Source organism: Paramormyrops kingsleyae, chromosome 9 (genome assembly GCF_048594095.1).
Source record: "Paramormyrops kingsleyae isolate MSU_618 chromosome 9, PKINGS_0.4, whole genome shotgun sequence".
Lineage (NCBI taxonomy): Eukaryota > Metazoa > Chordata > Actinopteri > Osteoglossiformes > Mormyridae > Paramormyrops > Paramormyrops kingsleyae.
Window position 1 is genome coordinate 18,965,979 of NC_132805.1, and position 21,447 is coordinate 18,987,425.

A 21,447-nucleotide genomic window follows, 5' to 3' on the forward strand; every position below is an offset into this window, starting at 1 on the left:
CTTCACGAACAGGGGTCCCTCGACTTGGCACACAACCCCCTCCACATACACGCTGCCTTACATCTCACTCACCCAACAGACGAACACCCTAAAGGAAATTTCATTTAAGTTTGGCTTTTGTATACCCTGTATATTGATTTATTTACGACTACTAGTCTCAATATACAGATACGTTATGTTTGTATGTGTCCTAACTTTTAGAGAGTCTTCTGTGTTAAAACCCCCCCTTCTCTTCCAACATTCCTTTGAGGTCCTTATCTGATCTTGGTGGACCTCACCAAGTTTCTTTGTTTCTACCATGCTATGTTAAAAGAACTGAATTAAGGTGTACATTATCCATTTTGGAGAAGATCAATTAGAATAAGCCACACCAAACAAATTATGTTGTTTCCAGATGTGCAACTTATTACCACAAACTAACGGCCACGCCTATCTATGGATAAGATGTGCTGTTTGTAATATGAATATTTGATGTAATATCCGCACAAAGTGTAACATCTGTTGAGGTGCAACCCAAAACACCTGTATCCTATACTGATGTGAATCAGTCACATAGATAAAATAATTAATTGTTTAATCAATTAATACAGAGGGTATGAGGTATGTACCTGTGAAGCTGGTATGGCATGTTTGGTGTCAAACTGGTTGTTAATCACCCCTGATTCCAAATCTGGTCAGTGATTACCATAAAAGTGGATGTATCAAAAGTTATAACAGCTTAATGAAAATCATCAGTAAAAGGAGAATCAGTCGGGCCATAAATCTCAAAAGGACTGATACAGACCCCCTTCCGAAAGCCCGCCAAATGGATGGCCAGCCATTGGGCCAGGAGTCGAATTCCTGGTCATCCCTATTCATGAACTTTACAGCATAAAATCCTGGCACCTCAGAACAAAGGCGCTGAGAACAACCAGCAGCGGCGCAGAGAATAACCGCCAGCCCGAAGGAGAACATCAGCCCGGGAGGAGAGAAGCCCACAAGAAGCCCTCCGGTGAAGGCCCAGCTGAACAGAGAACAGCACCCAAGACAAAGCTTCACCAGGAGAGAGAATCTAAAGGGACTCCACTCCACAGCTCCAAACGCCGCGCCTTCCTGAGTGCCATCAGCTCAGCAGCTCTGCCATCAACTGCCAAGACCCCCCCCCCACTCTTCAACCAAGTAAACCAACTTCCTTTCATTCTAACCACTTAAGCTGTTCTGTTTAACCTGCTATAAGACTTTAGGGTCGTGTTTCCACAAACTATGCTTGCTTTGCAGAACAGTATTTCCCATTCAAGGTTACTCATTTAAATCCGGTCATTGCATTTTCATAATTACATTGTTTGTTTTATTCCGTTATTTCGTGTTTGTTGTTTGTGTTAGGTGTAATGTCTGTCTTATGTTAGTTGTAGTGTTAGTTAGGAATAAATGCATGTCTTTTACACAACTTCAGCCTCCGTCATTGAGTACTCACACTAAGTTCCTGCCTCTGTGCAATCTTGCTACATGCTCTGAACCTCAAACTCGCCTGAAACATCGCGAGACTCTCTCTCATCGGCCGTGAGGGGAGCTTCGCTACCAATCGTTTACATTACCTGATGATGCAGCTCGCTGGACGAGCCTTCTAACCTAGGTTATAAGTGATATTGGTAATTAGTCAATCCCGTTTAAGTCTCACATTAACAGACTTACGGGGATACTTTTGATACTTTTACGGCGACAATGAAAGAGTTAACAGACTTACGGGGATACTTCAATTGAGTTTGGAGTAGCCGACCATTCGGCATAACAATCGGTTAATAATCAGCATTAAATAATAATTAATTAAACTTTAATTAATTCAAACATATTGGCAGGGCTTGTCCTTTAAGGTGCGCAATTGCGCGTGCACGCCATCACGCGCCTAAAATGGTGAAGAGCTGCGCAAAGAAATGCGCGCCTATCAATAAAAAAGAATGAAATTGTACGCGCCTCATAATTTGTCACGTGACCAATCGACGCTCCACGGAATTATTCATGACAACAATGGCGTCGAAAAAAAGCATGGATAGCAAGGGTCATCCGTGTCAGAATGCAACGTTTTTGGGGAACGAATTAATTAATTGTAGCCTACCGTTTCCACTACCTGACCCGCATGGTCTTTGTTTTACCCATAACCAAACCATAAATAAATAAAGATAAGTTACACACAAATTACCACCTGTCAATCACTTTTTCCGCGGGACTCTGGCATGAATAGGCACAGTGATCTGTGTCGTTATAATGGCGTCGACAAACGGTTGGTAAAAAAGGTGCAAATTCACCTTTCTGGCAATACTTTGGCTTTAGACCGAATGAAACAGGACAGCCACGAGATACGTCTGAAGTGGTGTGTAGGATTTGCGGTCAAGTTATCCGTGCAAAAGATGCGCAGACGTTCTGTTCGTTATGGTAAAACCATGAAAAAGGCATATTTGGTGTAGTTTATTTAATCTAATTTAATTAAAATTATTTTGATTTTTTTTCTGCTGTTTCTGTATGCCTCATTTATTAATGTAAACGAACTAGTTCGTGTAATTCGTTTGGAGTTCACTGTAATTTGTATTGTGATCGCTAACAACTTCCTTGTTATTTCCTCATAATAATAATAATAATAATAATAATAATAAAATAAGTAAAGATGCGGAAATTGAAAGCATGCATTTAATTTGGCTATATAGTGTGATTAAGTGTGTGTTTTTCGTGAGCTGGTTGCTGCTGCGGCGGGGGTGGGGCGGAGGATCGCGATGTCGGCTCAGCATCGTGATGTCTATCGGTCATCGGCGATGGACGATGGCATCGTCTATCGACCCAACCCTATTGTCCAACTCTTAATATTGAGCTATCCCCACTCCTAGTCCTAGTCCAACAGCAATATCCTTGGCTACTGTCATTACTCACCCTGTGGTCTAGTTGCAGATTCTATCCTGGAAGGCAACCTACTCAAAACTACTCAAGCACTTAAGAGATGGCATCTTCATAACTAGTTAGTATTAGCTGTATACATGTTAAGGATTGGCTGCTGCTGGGATTGACTGCTGATGTGTTCTTCATCCAAGAATTAAGTTTTCAGAGAAGACACTGGCTAACAAATGCAATTTCAGTGGAGAAACAGAATTTGGCTCATACAAATTATTGGATGCCATATCTAAGTTTTGGCCCATATAATCTTAATATTATGGTGCTCTTCCTCTCTGAGCCTTCTGCAGCAAGTGTTTTGCAAATTGAGGACAATCTCCAAAGTATTGATGCAAAAAAGACTGAATTCTGAATTGCAAATTTTATTCACCAATAAAAAGTGATTCACTTTAAATGGGTTTCTACAAAATATGTTAAAGCATTAAAACTAGGACAAAATTCTCAACTAATACTAGGACTACAAAAAACAGAAATATGTACAAATACAAGTACATTTTGACCCATTGCACCAAAGTCCAACCACATTTTAGGCGCACAAAAAAGGTAAAATTGTGCACCTAGCACTTTTATGGTGCACAAATTTGTGTGCGCCTGCATTTTTCAAAGGACAAGCCCTGTATTGGTGGAGAATATTAAAATTTATTTGAGCTATTAATTCCTACACGGCCAAGGGAGGCCCTGGCGGTCCGATCCCCGGCTGACAAAACTGGCTTTCGGGACATGGAATGTCACCTCTCTGGTGGGGAAGGAGCCTGAGCTTGTGCGGGAGGTTGAGAGGTATCGACTAGATATAGTCGGGCTCACCTCAACGCATGGCTTGGGTTCTGGAACCAATCTCCTGGAGAGGGGCTGGACGCTCTTTTACTCTGGAGTTGCGGCGGGTGAACGACACCGGGCTGGGGTGGGGCTATTGGTGGCCCCGCAGCTCGGTGCATTAACAACAGAGTTTACCCCGGTGAACGAGAGGGCTGTCTCTCTGCGCCTTCGGGTCGGGGATAGGTCTCTGACTGTCATCTGCGCTTATGCGCCGAATGTCAGTTCGGAGTACCCGGCCTTCTTGGATTCCCTTAGCGGTATGCTATTTGGCGTTTGTCCATAACGAACACCATGTCCGAGCATAAGGGTGTCCATAAGTGGACATGGTACGAACATGCCCGGGGCTACAGGTCGATGATCGATTTTATAATCGTATCGTCTGATCTGCGGCCTTCCGTCTTGGACACTCGGGTAAAGAGAGGGGCAGAGCTGTCAACTGATCACCACCTGGTGATGAGTTGGCTCAGGTGGCAGGGGAGGAAGCCGGTCAGACCTGGTAGACCCAAGCGCATAGTGAGGGTATGCTGGGAACATCTGGCAGAGGCTCCTGTTCGCTGGAGCTTTAACTCGTGCCTCCGGCAGAATTCCAACTGCATGCCGGGGGAGGTTGGGGACATTGAGTCTGAATGGACCCTGTTCCGGACCTCCATTGTGGAAGCGGCCGTACGGAGCTGTGGCTGCAGGGTAGTCGGTGCCAGTCGTGGCGGTAACCCCCGTACCCGATGGTGGACACCAGAGGTGAGGGGGGCCGTGAAGCTGAAGAAGGAGGCTTACCGGGAATTATTAGCCCGGGGGTCTCCGGAGGCAGCTGACGGGTACCGGCGGGCCAGGCGGAACGCAGCTCGGGCGGTCGCAGATGCAAAAACCCGGGCGTGGGAGGAGTTCGGTGAGGCCATGGAAAGTGACTTTCGGTCGGCCTCAAAAAGGTTCTGGCAAACCATCCGGAGTATCAGGAGGGGGAAGCAGCTCCTGGTTCCTACTATTTATAGTGGGGGGGGGGGGCTGTTGACCTCACCTGGGGACATCACCCGGAGGTGGAAGGAGTACTTTGAGGACCTCCTCAACCCTGCCTCAAATACATCTACGCACACTGCCTTTGAGACATCTGAGGGCACAGAGCCCGAGGGTGCTGGGGGGGGCCTGCCCATCACTGGGGCTGAGGTGGCCATGGTGGTTAACCCTTTGGGGTCTAGGGGTAGGAAACATTTGCAGAAACATTATAAAAGTACATAGTAAGCAATGCTGGCAGTTTGTTTTGATCCCAGATATCTGATCACCAAAGTCTTGGCTACATGAAGATGACTAAATGGTGTAGATGCAACATTCATTTGGATAAATAAATAAGAAAAACCTAACTCATGTCACTATTTCTGGCTCCTTTCATTGAATATGTAGCAACTTTCATGTGTATGAATGAGCCATTGTCACCTGGCCACATCCCTACCACCCTTTTATGGTGCTGATGGGGACGTATCTGGATCGCGTTTCACCGTTGTGCTGTTAATCAAATTATCATGCGAATGCGATTTGAATACGCGCTAATGCGGCTATTTAGAATGTGAATAGCGATCTTCAGGTGAGAGCGGCATTACACGCCCCCGATACAGGTAAAACAAAGTAAGATGACATGGTTTACTTTTCTGCCGATTTAACCTAATTAAAAAAACTTTAATACTTCCGACAATGGACGTTTTGAAAAGAAGACAGATTACGGATTTAGCCAGCGTTTTTTTTTCATGATTCTACATTAAGATTTCAGTGAGATATAAACTGAAATAGATGCAAAAAGTACGCGATGTCGCCGACGGCATACTCGACCCCAGAGAGTTAAACAGCTCCGTGGTGGCCAGGCCCCGGGGGTGGACGAGATCCGTCCAGAGTACCTGAAGGCTCTGGATGTTGTGGGGCTGTCGTGGCTGACACGCCTTCCCAACAGTGCGTGGAGGTCAGGAACAGTGCCGCTGGATTGGCAGCCCGGGGTGGTGGTCCCCTTATTTAAGAAGGGGGACCGGAGGGTGTGTTCCAACTACAGGGGGATCACACTTCTCAGCCTCCCTGGGAAAGTCTATTCCGGGGTACTGGAGAGGAGGGTGAGATCGATAGTCGAATCTCGGATTCAGGAGGAACAATGCGGTTTTCGTCCTGGTCGTGGAACACTGGACCAGCTTTATACCCTTGCAAGGGTACTGGAGGGGGCCTGGGAGTTTGCCTATCCAGTCTACATGTGTTTTGTGGATTTGGAAAAGGCTTATGACCGGGTTCCCCGAGGTGCTCTGTGGGGGGTGCTTCGAGAGTATGGGGTCCGGGGTCCGCTGTTGTGGGCGATCCGGTCCCTGTATGAACGGAGCAGAAGCTTGGTCCGCATTGCCGGCAATAAGTCGGACGTGTTCCCGGTGCGTGTTGGGCTCCGCCAGGGCTGCCCTTTGTCATCGGTCCTGTTCATAATATTTATGGACAGGATTTCTAGGCGCAGCCAAGGTGTCGAGGGTGTCCAGTTTGGTGACCTCAGGATTGCCTCGCTGCTTTTTGCAGACGATGTCGTCCTGTTGGCTTCATCTGCTGGGGATCTCCAGCATGCACTGGGGCGGTTCGCAGCCGAGTGCGAAGCGGCAGGGATGAGGATTAGCACCTCCAAGTCCGAGACCATGGTTCTCAGCCGGAAACGGGTGGTTTGCCCTCTTCGGGTTGGGGAAGACGTACTGCCTCAAGTGGAGGAGTTTAAGTATCTCGGGGTCTTGTTCACGAGTGAGGGTAGGCGAGATCGGGAGCTGGATAGGCGAATCGGAGCGGCGTCTGCAGTTCTGCAGGCGCTTAACCGGTCCGTCGTGGCTAAGAAAGAACTGAGCCAAAAAGCCAAGCTCTCGATCTATTGGTCCATCTTTGTTCCTACCCTCACCTATGGTCATGAGCTATGGGTAATGACCGAAAGAACGAGATCGCGAATACAAGCGGCCGAAATGAGGTTTCTCCGCAGGGTGTCTGGGCTCTCCCTTAGGGATAGGGTGAGAAGTTCGGATATCCGGGAGGGCCTCAGAGTAGAACTGCTGCTTCTTCACGTCGAAAGGAGCCAGTTGAGGTGGTTTGGACATCTGGTGCGGATGCCTCCTGGGCGGCTACCCGGAGAGGTTTTCCGTGCATGTCCTACAGGGAGGAGGCCCCGGGGCAGGCCCAGGACTCGCTGGAGGGATTATATCTCTCGGCTGGCCTGGGAACGCCTCAGTGTCCCCCCCGAGGAGCTGGTGGAGGTAGCTGGGGAGAGGGAGGTCTGGGTGCCTCTCCTGAAGCTGCTGCCCCCGCGACCCGAACCCCGGACAAGCGGCAGATGATGGATGGATGGATATTCATTTCAGTTGTATGGTTATCCATCTCAACATCAGGTTTCTTGAGTTATTGTTATTTCCTTATTTACATGTACATTTGCTGGGGTCCTATGCTCACCATTGTTAGTAAATGTTCTTTGGTCTGTGAACTGATGGTGTATTTCTCTTTACGCCACCCTGAAATGTCCCTCCCTACGTATTAGGGGTGGAGCCGAACCCGAATACAGTATTCGGAAAGGCACAAATAATGTGTTTTTTACGAATACTTATTTCAAACAAATACTTTAAAAAATATTTGTATTCGGGAACAAGAAAAACTTTATATTAAAAAGTTGCGTTTCCTCTTGAGACCGCAGTGCATGCCCGGATGAGTGAGTGAGTGAGTTCAGGAGTCGGGGTGGGGGGAGTAAAAGAGGTGACTGACACAGGCTGCTCCACACAGCAACAGAGAAAGGCGGCTGAGCGAAAAAAAGACTTAACTGTATCACTATTTTTGTTGAATAGATTTTTGTACCTTAACTGGGTTCCGGAGGCAGTTTATAACTTTCGGGAAGCGGAGTTTGATCGGGAGATTATTCCATTACGCTGCATTATTGACGTCTGCAGTCAGGTGTTCTCATGTTCGCTCTGTTAAAACAATGCTTGTGTAGTTGTGTTGAATTGTATGCACTTGTAGGAGTTATATGGTATGTGTAAGTTACTCTGTCTACTGCATATCCATAATTATAATTAAAGAATACTTACACTATAACGTAAATTAGAAGTGCAACGCAAAGAAACTGGATTTTTACGCCTATTTTGAATTTTACTCGAATACGAATACAAATACAAATACTTTTCCCCCCTCAACAAATACAAATACAGATACAAATACCGGCTGCTTTGCACACCCCTACTACGTATAGTGTGCAATAGGTTGGCTCTGAGGCAGGAATCAGCAGTGTTACAATGTTCAGTAGCTAGGCGGGATAGTGACCCTCCCCCCAATGATGCAAGGATCAACTTCAGTGATGCAGCAGCCAATCTACGGCAAGTGTTTGAGGCCATCCACCGAGCGAATCTACGGCTCAATCCGGCTAAGTGCAGCCTCCTGCAGCGGTCTTTCAAGTTCGTGGGTCATGTCGTGAGCATGAGAGGGGTAGCAACGGACCCAGACAAGGTGAGGGCAGTGGAGGCTTAGCCAATCCCGTGCTCTGTTGAGGAGCTGCGGAGCTTCCTGGGCCTGGCCTCCTACTACAGGAGGTTCATTCGGGCCTTTGCCAACATTGCTGCCCTCTTGTACCAGCTGACCAGAAAGGAGGTTACCTTCCAGTGGGGTCCCAACCAGCAGGCTGCCTTTGACCAGCTGCGGACTGCGCTTGTCTCTGCCCCAATCCTGGCATGTCCTGACCCTACCCAGCCATTCATCGTAGACATGGATGCCAGCAGCAGTAGCATCGGGGCAGTCCTGTCCCAGTCCCAGCCTGACAGGGACAGAGCCACTGCCTACTTCAGCTGTTGTCTTGGAAAGGCAGAACAAAACTATTGTGTCACACATCGGGAGTTGCTGGCAGTTGTGACTGGGTTGTCCCGGTTCAAGCCATACATCTATGGCAACCAGTTCCTCCTCAGAACCGACCATGCTGCACTCACCTGGCTCATGAGCTTTAAGGAGCCTGAGGCCCAGGTGGCAAGATGGCTGGAGAAACTCCAGGAGTTTCAATTTCAGGTCCAGCACCGGGAGGGCCGGCTGCATGGTAACGCAGATGCCCTGTCACGGCGTCCCTGCGCTGGTGGCTGTGGGCACTGCGGGTGACTGGAGGTGAGGCAGCTGATAGGGTTCAGACCAGGGGACCCCTTGGGAGCAGCAGAGACCTCTGGACCTGAGACAGTGAGTACCCCGATACCAGACCAACTGGCTGACACTAAAATAGACACAGGGGCAGCGGAATGGGGAGAAATGCTGGAGGAGGTGTGGGGTGTGACGCCGGACCAGACCATCGCACCCCAGCAGCCCGAGGGGCACCCAGCCTTTAGCCGGGAGGAACTGAAGGAGGCACAGGCTGGGGACCCAGTCCTGGCTCATCTGCTGGGCTGGCTCCGGCAAGGTGAAAAACCAGAGTGGTCAGAGTTGAGGTCCCTCGGCCCCACCACAAGGGCTACCAGTGGGACAGCCTGGCCCTCCGAGATGAACTATTGTATCGACGCTGGCAGGGCACTGCACTCTAAAAAACGCTGGGTTGTTTTTTCAACCCAAATGCTGGGTTGAGACTGCTGGGTAACATAGTTGGGTTGATTTAACCCAGTTTGGGTTGAAAATCAGTCTTGATCTATAACCCAGCATGCTGGGTTAAATGTGTATCCCAACTTCGTTGGACGAGAAGGCCTGGCTCACAGTCTCCGCTCTAATTCATCCCAAAGGCTTTGTGCAGGCCAGTCAAGTTCCTCCACAGAAGACTAGCTCATCCATGTCCTTATGGACATTGCTTTGTGCACTGGTGCACAGTCATGTTGGAACAGGAAGGGGCCTTCCCTAAACTGTTCCCACAAGGTTGGGAGCATGAAATTGTCCAAAATCGCTTTGAATGCTGCAGCATTAAGAATTCCTTTCTCTGGAACTAAGGGGCCAAGCCCAACCCCTGAAAAACAACCCCACACCATAATCCCCCCTCTACCAAACTTCACATTTGGCAAAATGCAGTCAGGCAAGTACTGTTGTTCTGGCAACCGCCAAACCCAGACTTGTCCATCGGATTGCCAGACAGAGAAGCATGGTTCGTCACCCCAGAGAACACGTCTTCACTGCTCTAGAATCCAGTGGCGGTGTGCTTTACACCACTGTATCCAACACTTTGCTTTGCACTGGGTGATATAAGGCTTGAGCTACTCTGAAGGCCAAATGAAGTTTTGAGGTCTGTAGCTATTCGGTGGTTCCTGTGGCGCCGGCAGCGCCCCCAGAGGTTCCTGTGCCTCCTGCTCCAGCTGTACTAACCTCTGCTGGCCTGGACTGGGTGCCCCCTGCCCAGTCCCCTGTGCAGCTCCCCGTGACTGCAATGCCTGAGCTCCCAGCTCAGTTCCTTGCTGCTGCTACGGTGCCCGCAGCCCCTGCTCAGCCCCCAGCAGTCCCGGAGGTCCCCGTACTGGCCCCTGCTGGCCATGTGTCGGCGGCGCCCCCTGCTGGCCGTGCGCCCGGGGTGCCCACCAGGGCGCCCCCTGCTGGCCACACGCCCAAGGTGCCCGCGGCCCTGCCTGAGGCCGCCGCTCTGCCCACGGCCCTGCCTGACGCTGCCGCTCTGCCCTGCTCTTCAGTCCAGCCTGTCCTGCTCATGGCTGCAGAGTTCCCCGAGGTACCTGTGGTGATGGTATCCATGGCACCCCCTGCAGGTCCCGCTTCGTCGCCCGAGGTCCCGGCAGCGCTGCCTCCCGTTTGGCCCCAGAGGCCCCCGCACCACCCCCTGCTGGTGCTGAGTCGCGTATGCTGGCAGCTGCACCCCCTCTGGTTCCAGTGCCTCCTGCTGTGGCAGGTTTGCCCCCTGAGGTCCCGGAGCCTGTGGCTGCGCACCCAGTGGCGCCCCCAGAGGCGCCTGTGCCTCCAGGTCCTGTGGTGCCCCCAGAGGCGCCTGTGCTGACGAAGCCTGTGGTGCCCCCTGTTGGTCCAGAGCCTGTGGCACCTGCTGCGGCCCCCAAGGCTCCTGTGGCGCCTGCAGCGCCCCCCGAGGTTCCTGTGGCGCTTGCAGTGCCCCCCAAGGTCTCTGTTCTCGCCCCCGTGGTTCCTATGTCACCAGCTCCTGCTCGACTACCACCTGTTCCTGCAGTGGCCCCAGAGGTGCCTGTGCCTCCAGCGGCTGTTGCGGCTCCCCCTGCTGGCTTGGAGACTGCTGCTGCTGCTACACCGCCCGAGGTCCTGGCATCCCTTGTGCTCCCCGTGACTCCTGTGCTCCCCGTGACTGCTGTGCCTTCCGCGGCGTCCCCCGAGGCTCCCGCAGTGTCCCCCGCGGCATCCCCCGAGGCCCCCGCAGTGTTCCCCGCGGCTCCTGCAGTGTCCCCTGTGGCTCCTGCTCGGGCGCCCCTTTCTGAAGAGCTGGCCCTGGCTCCGCCTGCGCCCGAAGTCCCGGCTCCGCCCGCGCCCCGGCCCTGGCTCCGCCCGCACCACACCCGTCGGCCTCAGTCTCCCCGGTCCCTGCTCCCTCGGCCTCAGTCTCCTCGATCCCTGCTCCCTCGGCCTCAGTCCCCCCGGTCCCTGCTCCCTTGGCCTCAGTCCCCCCGGTCCCTGCTCCCTCGGCCTCAGTCCCCCCGGCTCCCTCGGCCTCAGTCCCCCCGGTTTCGGCTCCCTCGGCCTCAGTCCCCGTGCCTCCAGTTCCCATGACCCCAATCCCCGAGGAGGTCCCCGAATTCCAGACTACTGCTCCTCCCTCCGTAGTGGAGTTAGAGGAGGAGCTTCAGTGGGACCCCTCGGGGATCTCCTTGACGTCCCCGGCAGCTCCCCCTGTGGACCCCTTCAGGGGGTCACCCCTGCCACCGGCACATCAGCACGCTGTTTCGCGGCCAGGCTGCTGCCTTTCGGTCTCCCGGAAAGGGAGGGGGCATCGACGCCGGGGTAGGCTCCCGGAGTCCCCCTTCCTTCCCCAAGCTCCGGCTAGGCGGTTGGCCCCGGCTTCATCTGGGGCACCTGCTCAGTCGGCCACGGCCCGCCTGCCGGTGTCCCCTCCACGGCCTGCGGGTCCCTTGCCCGCGGCTCTCCCCTCAGCTCCCTCCTTGCCACCTCCACCAGCCCCATTACCTGCATCCTCACAACCCTCAGCCCCTGTTCCAGTCCCGCAGAGGCATGCTGCCCCAGGGTGCCCTACTTCCCAAGCCCCGAAGGTCCCCTCTGCTCCCTGTTGCCCCCTGCCCTTAGATCCCTTGGCCCCTGTGTTCACTCCCCGTCCTTTGTCACCATTGTTCCCTTCTGGTTCCTTTGTGCCCTCCATGTTTCCCTTTCATCCCTCAGTGCCTTCGTCTTTGGTTGGTCCCTTTGTGCCCCCTGTGGTTCCCCCTCGTCCCTCGGTGTCTTCTAGTCCCTTTGTGGCCCCCACATGTTCTCCACGTTCTTCTGTGCCTTTGTCCCCTTTCGCTTCCTTTGTAGGTCCTTCTCGTCCATTTGTGCCCCTGCCCCCTGTTCGTCCCTGTGTGCTCCCTGGTGTGGTCCCTCCATCGTCCCCTTTAGTGTCCCCGGGTCCCATGTTTCCGTCATTGGTGTTTTTGTGTCTGTCCGCTTTCCCCGTGGTTTGTCGGTGGTTGTCTGAGTTGCTGTCCCTGTGTCTGTTCTGCGTGTCTGTCTTGTTCCCAGTGCTCCATTGAGTTTTTCTAGCTTTTGTCTCTCCAGGTCCCGTGTCCCCAGTCTTGTCGCGTCCGTCACCTCCCCTGGGGCGTGCCCGGAGTGCGTGCCTTTGGGGGGGGGTCCTGTCATGCCCCGATCGTCCGCTCCTCTTGTGTGCCACGCCCCCTCATTAACCGCATGTGGATTCCCCGTGTTTACCAGCTGTTCCTGATCGTTGTCAATTAGTCCAGTGTATTTAGTCCGCGTTTCCGTTTGTTTCCCCAGTCCGGTCATTGTATTGTCAGCCTGTAAATGTTACATGTGTCGTCCCGGAAATAAAAAAACCCTTTTTGTCTATATTCATGGAATCTGTTGCCTGCTTCCCTGTGGATCATGACACTTAGGTTCCACCTTTGCTAAGAAATGTACAGGATCCATTTCTTTCATTTTGCATACTGAACTGATAATGATTATGTGTATCACTTATTAAATTTAAAATAATTGCGGACACGCAAGTATATTTTCTGATTTCCAATATCATGCAAAGTGAAACCATCTGCTTCAATGATCAAATGTAAAATGTGTTAATCCATAATCAGTCTAAGGGGAATCCAGTCACAATTTTGAGACCTTAATCTGTGCGACCTTATACATCACATAATTAGCCTTCATAACATACACCAGATGATTAAAAACACAGAAATGACAAATATGCCTACAAAAAATATACCTGAGGCAATATTACCCAAAAATGATTACTAACTAGAGTATATTTTTGTGTGAAGTCAATCAGCCCAGTATGATATACAGGGTGGGCCATTTATATGGATACACCTTAATAAAATGGGAATGGTTGGTGATATTAACCCTATGGAGTGAACCAGGGGCCCCTTGCATGGGGGGGCATTTCTTCCCTCTTTGGAATAATTACCTTATAACTTCAGATATAAAAGTCACAGACACATGCCTGATACCTAAAATCAAAGTTGACCCCTTTACAATTGATTGTAGGAAGTTCAATAACGAAATTAATAACCTGTGTATAATTTATGGACATGCGAATATAACAAAAACAGCTGGAAAAATACAAAATCTGTCTTTGTGTCTTGGATTTTTGTAAATATTTCAAAAACTACATGATGGAATAGGTCCAATTTTAAAAATCTGGTTCCCAAACTTGTTTTCTACATGTGTGCCCAATTTCATATCATTTGATGCAGCCCAACAGGTTTTACGGAGGAAAGAGCAAATGGTGCAACTGGGAGCCTTTCCTATCCAAAACCTAACCTAAACTAATCTGAAACCTATCCAAAATGGCAATAGTGTAACTAGCAGTGTTTTTTGGGGTAGCAACTTTCTTTCTAAATGCATTACCACTTATAGGTCATAAGTAACAATTTGTCACACATCATCACCACACATTTGTAGGAAAATCTATATTTTATTCACACGACTTGTGCCAAACCTATCCAAAACCTATCCAAACTGGCCACAGTGTAACTAGCAGTGTTTTTTGGGGTAGCGTCTTTCTTTTGAAATGCATTACCACTTATGGGTCATAAGTAACATTTTGTCACACAACATCACCACACATTTGTAGGAAAATCAATATTTTATTCACACGACTTGTGCTAAACCTATCCAAAACCTATCCAAAATGGCCGCAGTGTAACTAGTAGTGTTTTGGGATAGCGTATTTCTTTCTAAATGCATTACCACTTATGGGTCATAAGAAACATTTTGTTTCTAACCCTAACCCTGCATAACTGTGCCCAAACAAAGCCCGACAAGTGCCCCGCATAACTGTGCCCAAACAAAGCCCGACAAGTGCCCCGCATAACTTTGCCCAAACAAAGCCGACAAGTGCCCCGCATAACCTTGCCCAAACAAAGCCGACAAGTACTGTACATAACTTTGCTCAAACAAGGCCGACAAGTGCCCCGCATAACTTTGCCCAAAACAAAGCCCCGCGTAACTTTGCCCAAGTGAAAGCCAAAAGCGCTGCATTACTTTGCACACTTCAAAGCTTGACAAAGGCGATGCGGAACTTTTCCCAATGTACCACAATACAAGTGTTACCAAAGCAAATGTTAATTGTAATTTGCTGAATCACGGAATTATAAAAATCTATAGAATAAAAGAGTAAAATGTAAACTGTAAATAAATGTACTTATGTCGAGCGTTGCATCCTCTCCGCGCAAAAAAGCGTCCTCCTCCATCGAATCAATGGATAAAAGCGACACTTTTTTCCCCCGAACCACTCTTCAAAATCATCTTCTGTGCTCTCTCAACAGTGAAAGTCATCCGAGCCATATTTCTTCAGTCAAAAAAGTTGTTGTCCGAAAATAACTGGGTAAACTCACGGAGACTACGTGCGCAATGCGTACTCGAGACACTCCCACAAATACTGCACCTGCAGAGAATAAGTTGCGCATTCATGTCCCCAGCGCGAAAAACAATGCCCAATCAGCACATCCCATACCATTTTGCAAACCTTAGACACACCTCTATTGGATGAAGCAAATGACACTGTAATTTGATGTTCATGTAAAAAGTTTATTATGGTGAAACATAACCATGGGCAAAGGTTCAGTGTGTAAAAAATAATGTGCTAGCAGGGAAGCAGAGCATATATCTGAAAAAATACTTGACAATGAAGGATTACAGTGATTGATTTATGTACATAAGAGATGAAGCTTTCAAACGAGGGTAACTTTGTCATTTTATTCATTGGTTTTCTTCTAAAACTAGACTTTTATCTTTCGGGTCATCTGAAGGCAATTGTCTATGCTGTGAAGATACGAGATGTGCAGCACCTGAAACTACGGATACTGGAAGCCTGTGCTAGCATTTCTCCTACGGTGTTGCTATCAGTGTGTGAAGAGTGGGAGAAGAGGGTTGCATTGACAATCCAACACAATGGGCAGCACATTGAACACATTTTATAAGTGGTCAGAAACTTGTAAATAACTCATGAAAGAATAAAGTCACGTTAAAACCAAGCACACCATTGTTTTTCTTGTGACATTCCCAATAAGTTTGATGTGTCACATGACCCTCTTCCTATTGAAAAAACAAAAGTTGGATCCAAAATGGCCGACTTCAAAATGGCCACCACGGTCACCACCCATCTTGAAAAGTTTTCCCCCTCACATATACTAATGTGCCACAAACAGGAAGTTAATATCACCAACCATTCCCATTTTATTAAGGTGTATACATATAAATGGCCCACCCTGTATATAAAAATGGCACATGGATACATCAACATATTTTTGTGCAGATAGGACTGAATTCCATTTTAATGGAACAACAAACATTAGAACAATAAGATAAAAGTTAGACATAAGATTTGGCTTTAAAAAATCAGTCTCCCTTTTGAGACTGATATATGGAATCTCAAACTTTCATCATACCTGATTGAGGAGCTAGAAGACCATAGCGAGGCTTGTCAGCATCGTCCCGGCGACGGCTGTCAATAGAACGAAGGGACTGGCTCCGGGAGGTGTAGCGTACTTTGCCTGTGGTTTAGGGTGAGCCCGGCAGTTAGCAAAAATGCTGTGGTGGCCTTACCTCCCCCATAACATACTCTCACTGAGGGTTATCTGTAGGCCATCCTGCATTTTTGCTTACATTGATCTTGTTCATAAAACAGAAACACATGGCAACAGAAATCATGGAGCCCCTGGACTGATCCAGTCTGCAAAATCATATGACCACGCATTATTTATTAAGCATTAACACTTCATACATTTACCTTTTAATACAGGTTGAACAAAAAACAAAACACTGGAGGAGTAATGTGAATGGACAGAATTTGCATCAACTTCCCATTTGAAATTGCTAATAATGTCCATGAAAACTTGAATGAAGCTTTATAGGTTTCAGTTTACAGTTTCAGAACAACCGAGACACCAGTGAGCCATTTCCTACCTAAAACCCTGGCCCATGTGCAGCATGTACAGGATGCTAGAATGTTGATCAAACAAGAAATAAGAAAGCACACAACATCTGCAGACTGCCTCTGGCTACAGGATTTTTTCTTTCAATCTGATTTTCCCACTAGCTCTTTATTCGAAGAGTGTTTCAGCATATCACCACTGGCAGCCTTTGATTTTGATAAGACAGCTGAGAAGGAACTATGTAGAATTAAAAAGAAAAATAAAGCAAAAATGTAAGTTAGGCACTCACCAATGCAGGGCTGTGGGTTACAGGGCCGGCCCTCCTCAACCACACCCTGACAGAGGTGGGGCTGGTCTGGGGATGCATGGCATGTCCGACTCCTTGTCTGAACCCCACCCCCGCAGTCACTGCTACACTCTCCCCAGTGGCTCCACCAGCTCCACCCACCTGGGACACAAACCCACACATTCATGCTGTCCATTCTGAGAAAGGATGGGGCATTTAAAATAGTACATTTAACATCTCAAACCATTATCAAAACACCACAGACAATGGAACTTGGCCTGTTAAAGCCTATTCAGGCTTTAAATCAGCATTATTGCTTTTGTATTTTAACACATGCACCTTATGCATTCTACTGTATGTTGAATCCACAATTGTTCAGTTATATGGGTCACAAGAAGTTCATGAGTGAGATTAACTAGTGATGCAGGGTGATTTCCACAAAGCTAAATACCAATACTCATTTGCTTGTGCTTGAACAGGTTAGAAGAAATGTTTTACTGGACTTTGGCTACCAGAACCCTGGCCCATGTGCAGCATGTACAGGATGCTAGAATATTGATCAAACAAGAAATAAGAAAGCACACATTTACTGGAAATGTTTTTACTTGAACTTGTCAACAAAAGACTCCTATTTAGAACAGTCAAAGCTGTTATAGATGCATCCAGTCCTAAAATAGCATTGTGTAGTATTCACATGAATATCAAATCCCAGGAGTGACTAAGATATTATCTAAGAAGGAAGGGAAAGAACATTCTTAAAAAAAAATTTGGTATTAGATTTAATTTGTCCAAAGAGGTTATAAAAATGTGATTGGCAGTGTCACAGGACAATATGGTTCTGCTGTTTTTGGTTTCTCATATGCTACATATGTTTTTGGAACCGGTCCACACCTGCAGACAGTTTCTTGTTAAGACAATAACTCAAAAAGTAATTGACAGACCTTTTTCAAACTTTTCTGCAGACGTAGAAGGTGATGAACTGGAACTGATTAAATTTTGAGACAGATCACCCTTAATCTGAAGCAGGGATAGGGATAGCACAGTAAAGAACAGTGTCAGACATTTGAACCTGTGAGCGAGATAACTCAAGATGTATTTGATGGATCTTTCCAAATATTGCAAATGCCTTGTATGGGTGATGAACTGGAACTGTGCTTGATCTTTTGAACATAACTCTGATGTTATTACTCTATTCTGGTAGCCAAATTCATTGTGGTGAACTCAGCAAAATATATTATGGAAGCTTTTAATAAGGATGAATGTGTAGGGTAGGCTTAGGTGGTGTAATGGTAATATTTTCATTAGGATGTACTATCCTACCCCTCAAACAGAGGGTATGCATGTGTAGTCCGGTGTTAGATTCTTTTTATTTTGTGGATTATGGTTAGGGTGGGGTGTAAGTGCTGCGTTGATGCAGGCACTGCATAAGTGTGCTTTACGTTTCTGTTTCCCTTAACTTTGATTTGATTGGGTACTGTTTTTATATTCACCAATCAGGGAAAGGGGAGGGGGGAGCGGGATAGCGGGCGCGGGAACTCTGGCGCGGGAATAGAGGAGAGCGGCTGGTGGACGTGGAGGTAACAAGACTGCCCGTCTTGTGGGGGGATTCGCTGCAAACAGTGGAGCGGAGAAAAACGCCGGCGCACCCCGCGAAGAGGAGGAAGAAGCCCGTTGGAGCGGAGATTGCAGGACTGCTCGTCTTGTGAGGAACTCGGGGCGAGCTAAGGAGAGTGGGGAAACACCGCCACCGCCGAGAGGTCTGTGGGACGGAGGGAAAAGTTATTGCCCGACTCCAGGACACGGATCCCGCCTGGAAAGGGGTGGACTGGTAGGCTGTCTGGTTCGTTTGGCCGCTTCACTCCGAAGAGCCAAAACATTTTCATTTGTGCTCACCACGGACACAACCGTCGAACAGGCCTGCCACAATTTAATTTTCTGCCTATTTATGTGTTTTGATGGACTAACAGACTAAGGGTTATTGTATATATGTTGTTCGTTTTGAATATGTTTTAATGTATTATGCCTGGTGTCGTTAAGTATTGTGTAGTAAATGTTTTAAAGTAAACTGCGTTATTGGTTTTGCTGGGAAGAAGACCGCACTGGGTGTAGCCTGTGCTAGCTCTGCACAGGCTCTAATTGGATCGCAGCGCAAAGGAAGACGAACGAAACCAGGGCCCCCCATTTAGTGCTAAAACAGTGTTCGACCCCATAGAGGGCCGAAGGGGGCGCTACATAAAATTGGAGGCACCGCTGGGATTTGCGTTGCAATCATTTAAATTAACTGATTAATTAGGTGCGGTCTTGTTCTTCTGTTTTAGAAAAATACCAGGAGTTTATTAGATGGAGCCCCAGTTATATTCAAAGTTTCAGGGCGAGCTTGTTCGTTGGTGTCAGGGGGAAGGTCTTGAGGCCAACCATGCCTTCTTAGTGGTTGGAGTGGATGCGGAAGTTACCGGTCGGCAAATTGAAGATGTTCTTCAGGCCGTTCAGGGTTGTGGACGTGTGAGGATGAGGGGTAAGACGTACAGTAGAGAGGCCGATGGCCTGATAGTCCTGTGCGAATGCTCGGAGGAGATAGACCTCTCGACTGCCCCCCGGGAAGTTAAATATATTGATGGAGCCCAAGTGTGGAAAATTGTAGTAGCTAGCCCGGCTCCTACGGCTCCAATTGGGTTCACGGAAAAATTAAAGGACCTTTTAATGACTGAAGGGAAAACAGTGGCTGATTTACGGAGCTATTGTGCTGCCGTTAGTTCGAAACGGGATAGTGAGGAGCCATTTTTTGAAATGATGGGAGAGTTGTTGAAGCAGGTTTATAAGGGTCAGTCTGAGAGTCAGGGTTATCGCCGCCTCAGGGTTTTTTCCGGCATCACTCCCACTCCTGCAGGGGAGGAACCCTTGGAGTATTGGCTGGAACAGGCCACTTTAATGGTAGAGGAGAGTGATTGTCCTGATAGAGAGAAGAGACGTAGAATACTGGAAAGTTTGAGGGGCCCTGCTTTAGAGATTATCAGGGTCTTGAGATTCAGTAAACCCGAAGCCAAGCCTGAAGAATACCTGGAAGCTATAAACAGTGCCTTTGGGTCACCAGAAACTGGTGAGGATTTGTATTTTTCGTTCCGTCTTATGCAACAAAAATCTGGTGAGAAATTATCGGATTACCTTAGGAGACTGGAACCCCTCTTGGCTAAAGTGGTAAAGAAAGGGGGAGTATCGGTAAGGGATATGGATAGGGTAAGGGTAGAGCAGTTACTCAGAGGAGCAGTGGGCTCTGACTTGCTGTTATTACAATTGCGCCTCAAAGAGAGGAGGAATAACTCATCCATCCATCCATCCATCTTCTCCCGCTTATCCGAGGTCGGGTCGCGGGGGCAGCAGTCTCAGCAGGGAAACCCAGACTTCCCTCTCCCCGGCCACTTCCTCCAGCTCCTCTGGGGGAATCCCGAGGCGTTCCCAGGCCAGCCGAGAGACATAGTCCCTCCAGCGTGTCCTGGGTCTTCCCCGGGGCCTCCTCCCAGTGGGACATGCCCGGAACACCTCACCAGGGAGGCGCCCAGGAGGCATCCTAATCAGATGCCCGAGCCACCTCATCTGACTCCTCTCAATGCGGAGGAGCAGCGGCTCTACTCTGAGTCCCTCCCGAATGACCGAGCTCCTCACCCTATCTCTAAGGGAGAGCCCAGCCACCCTGCGGAGGAAACTCATTTCGGCCGCTTGCACTCGCGATCTCGTTCTTTCGGTCACTACCCACAGCTCGTGACCATAGGTGAGGGTAGGAACATAGATCGACTGGTAAATCGAGAGCTTCGCCTTTTGGCTCAGCTCCTTCTTCACCATTACAGACCGATGCAGCGCCCGCATCACTGCGGACGCCGCACCGATCCGCCTGTCGACCTCCCGCTCCATCGTCCCCCCACTCGTGAACAAGACCCCGAGATACTTAAACTCCTCCACTTGGGGAAGGATCCCATCCCCGACCCGGAGAGAGCATTCTACCCTTTTCCGGCTGAGGACCATGGTCTCGGATTTGGAGGTGCTGATTCTCATCCCAGCCGCTTCACACTCGGCTGCGAACTGTCCCAGCGAGAGCCGAAGGTCACGGTCTGATGAGGCCAACAGGACCACATCATCTGCAAAAAGCAGAGACCTAATCCTGAGGTCACCAAACCGGACACCCTCAACGCCCTGGCTGCGCCTAGAAATTCTGTCCATAAAAGTTATGAACAGAATCGGTGACAAAGGACAGCCCTGACGGAGTCCAACCCTCACCGGAAACAAGTCCGACTTATTGCCGCTCATGCGGACCAGACTCTGGCACCGGTCATACAGGGACCGAACAGCCCTTAAAAGGAAGCCCGGCACCCCATACTCCCGGAGCACCCCCCACAGGACTGCCCGAGGGACACGGTCGAATGCCTTCTCCAAGTCCACAAAACACATGTAGACTGGTTGGGCAAACTCCCATGAACCCTCCAGAACCCTGCGGAGAGTATAGAGCTGGTCCACTGTTCCACGGCCGGGGCGAAAACCACACTGCTCCTCCTGAATCCGAGGTTCGACAATCCGGCGGACCCTCCTCTCCAGAACCCCCGAATAGACCTTACCAGGGAGGCTGAGGAGTGTGATCCCCCTATAGTTGGAGCACACCCTCTGGTCCCCTTTCTTGAAGAGGGGGACCACCACCCCGGTCTGCCAGTCCAGAGGCACTGCCCCCGATGTCCACGCGATGCTGCAGATGCGTGTCAACCAAGACTGCCCTACAGCATCCAGAGCCTTCAGGAACTCTGGGCGGATCTCATCCACCCCCGGGGCTCGGCCACCGAGGAGCTTTTTAACCACCTCAGCGACCTCCACCCCCGAGATAGGGGAGTCCACATCCAAGTCCCCATACTCTGCTTCCACATCGGAAGGCGTGTCGGTGGGATTGAG

General features: G+C 49.3%; 1 protein-coding gene across 2 annotated transcripts in view; it reads right to left on the reverse strand.

The window, feature by feature from the left end:
* adgrb1a (adhesion G protein-coupled receptor B1a) overlaps positions 1-21,447 on the reverse strand; it is a 144,074-nt gene that overhangs the window by 77,053 nt on the left and 45,574 nt on the right. For both annotated transcript variants that reach the window (XM_072716497.1, XM_072716496.1), the window contains exons 3-4: positions 16,522-16,680; positions 15,747-15,851 (exon numbers count right to left, since the gene is read on the reverse strand). In XM_072716497.1, the coding sequence (XP_072572598.1) occupies positions 15,747-15,851; positions 16,522-16,680 (264 nt within the window). The remainder of the gene's footprint in view (positions 1-15,746; positions 15,852-16,521; positions 16,681-21,447) is intronic.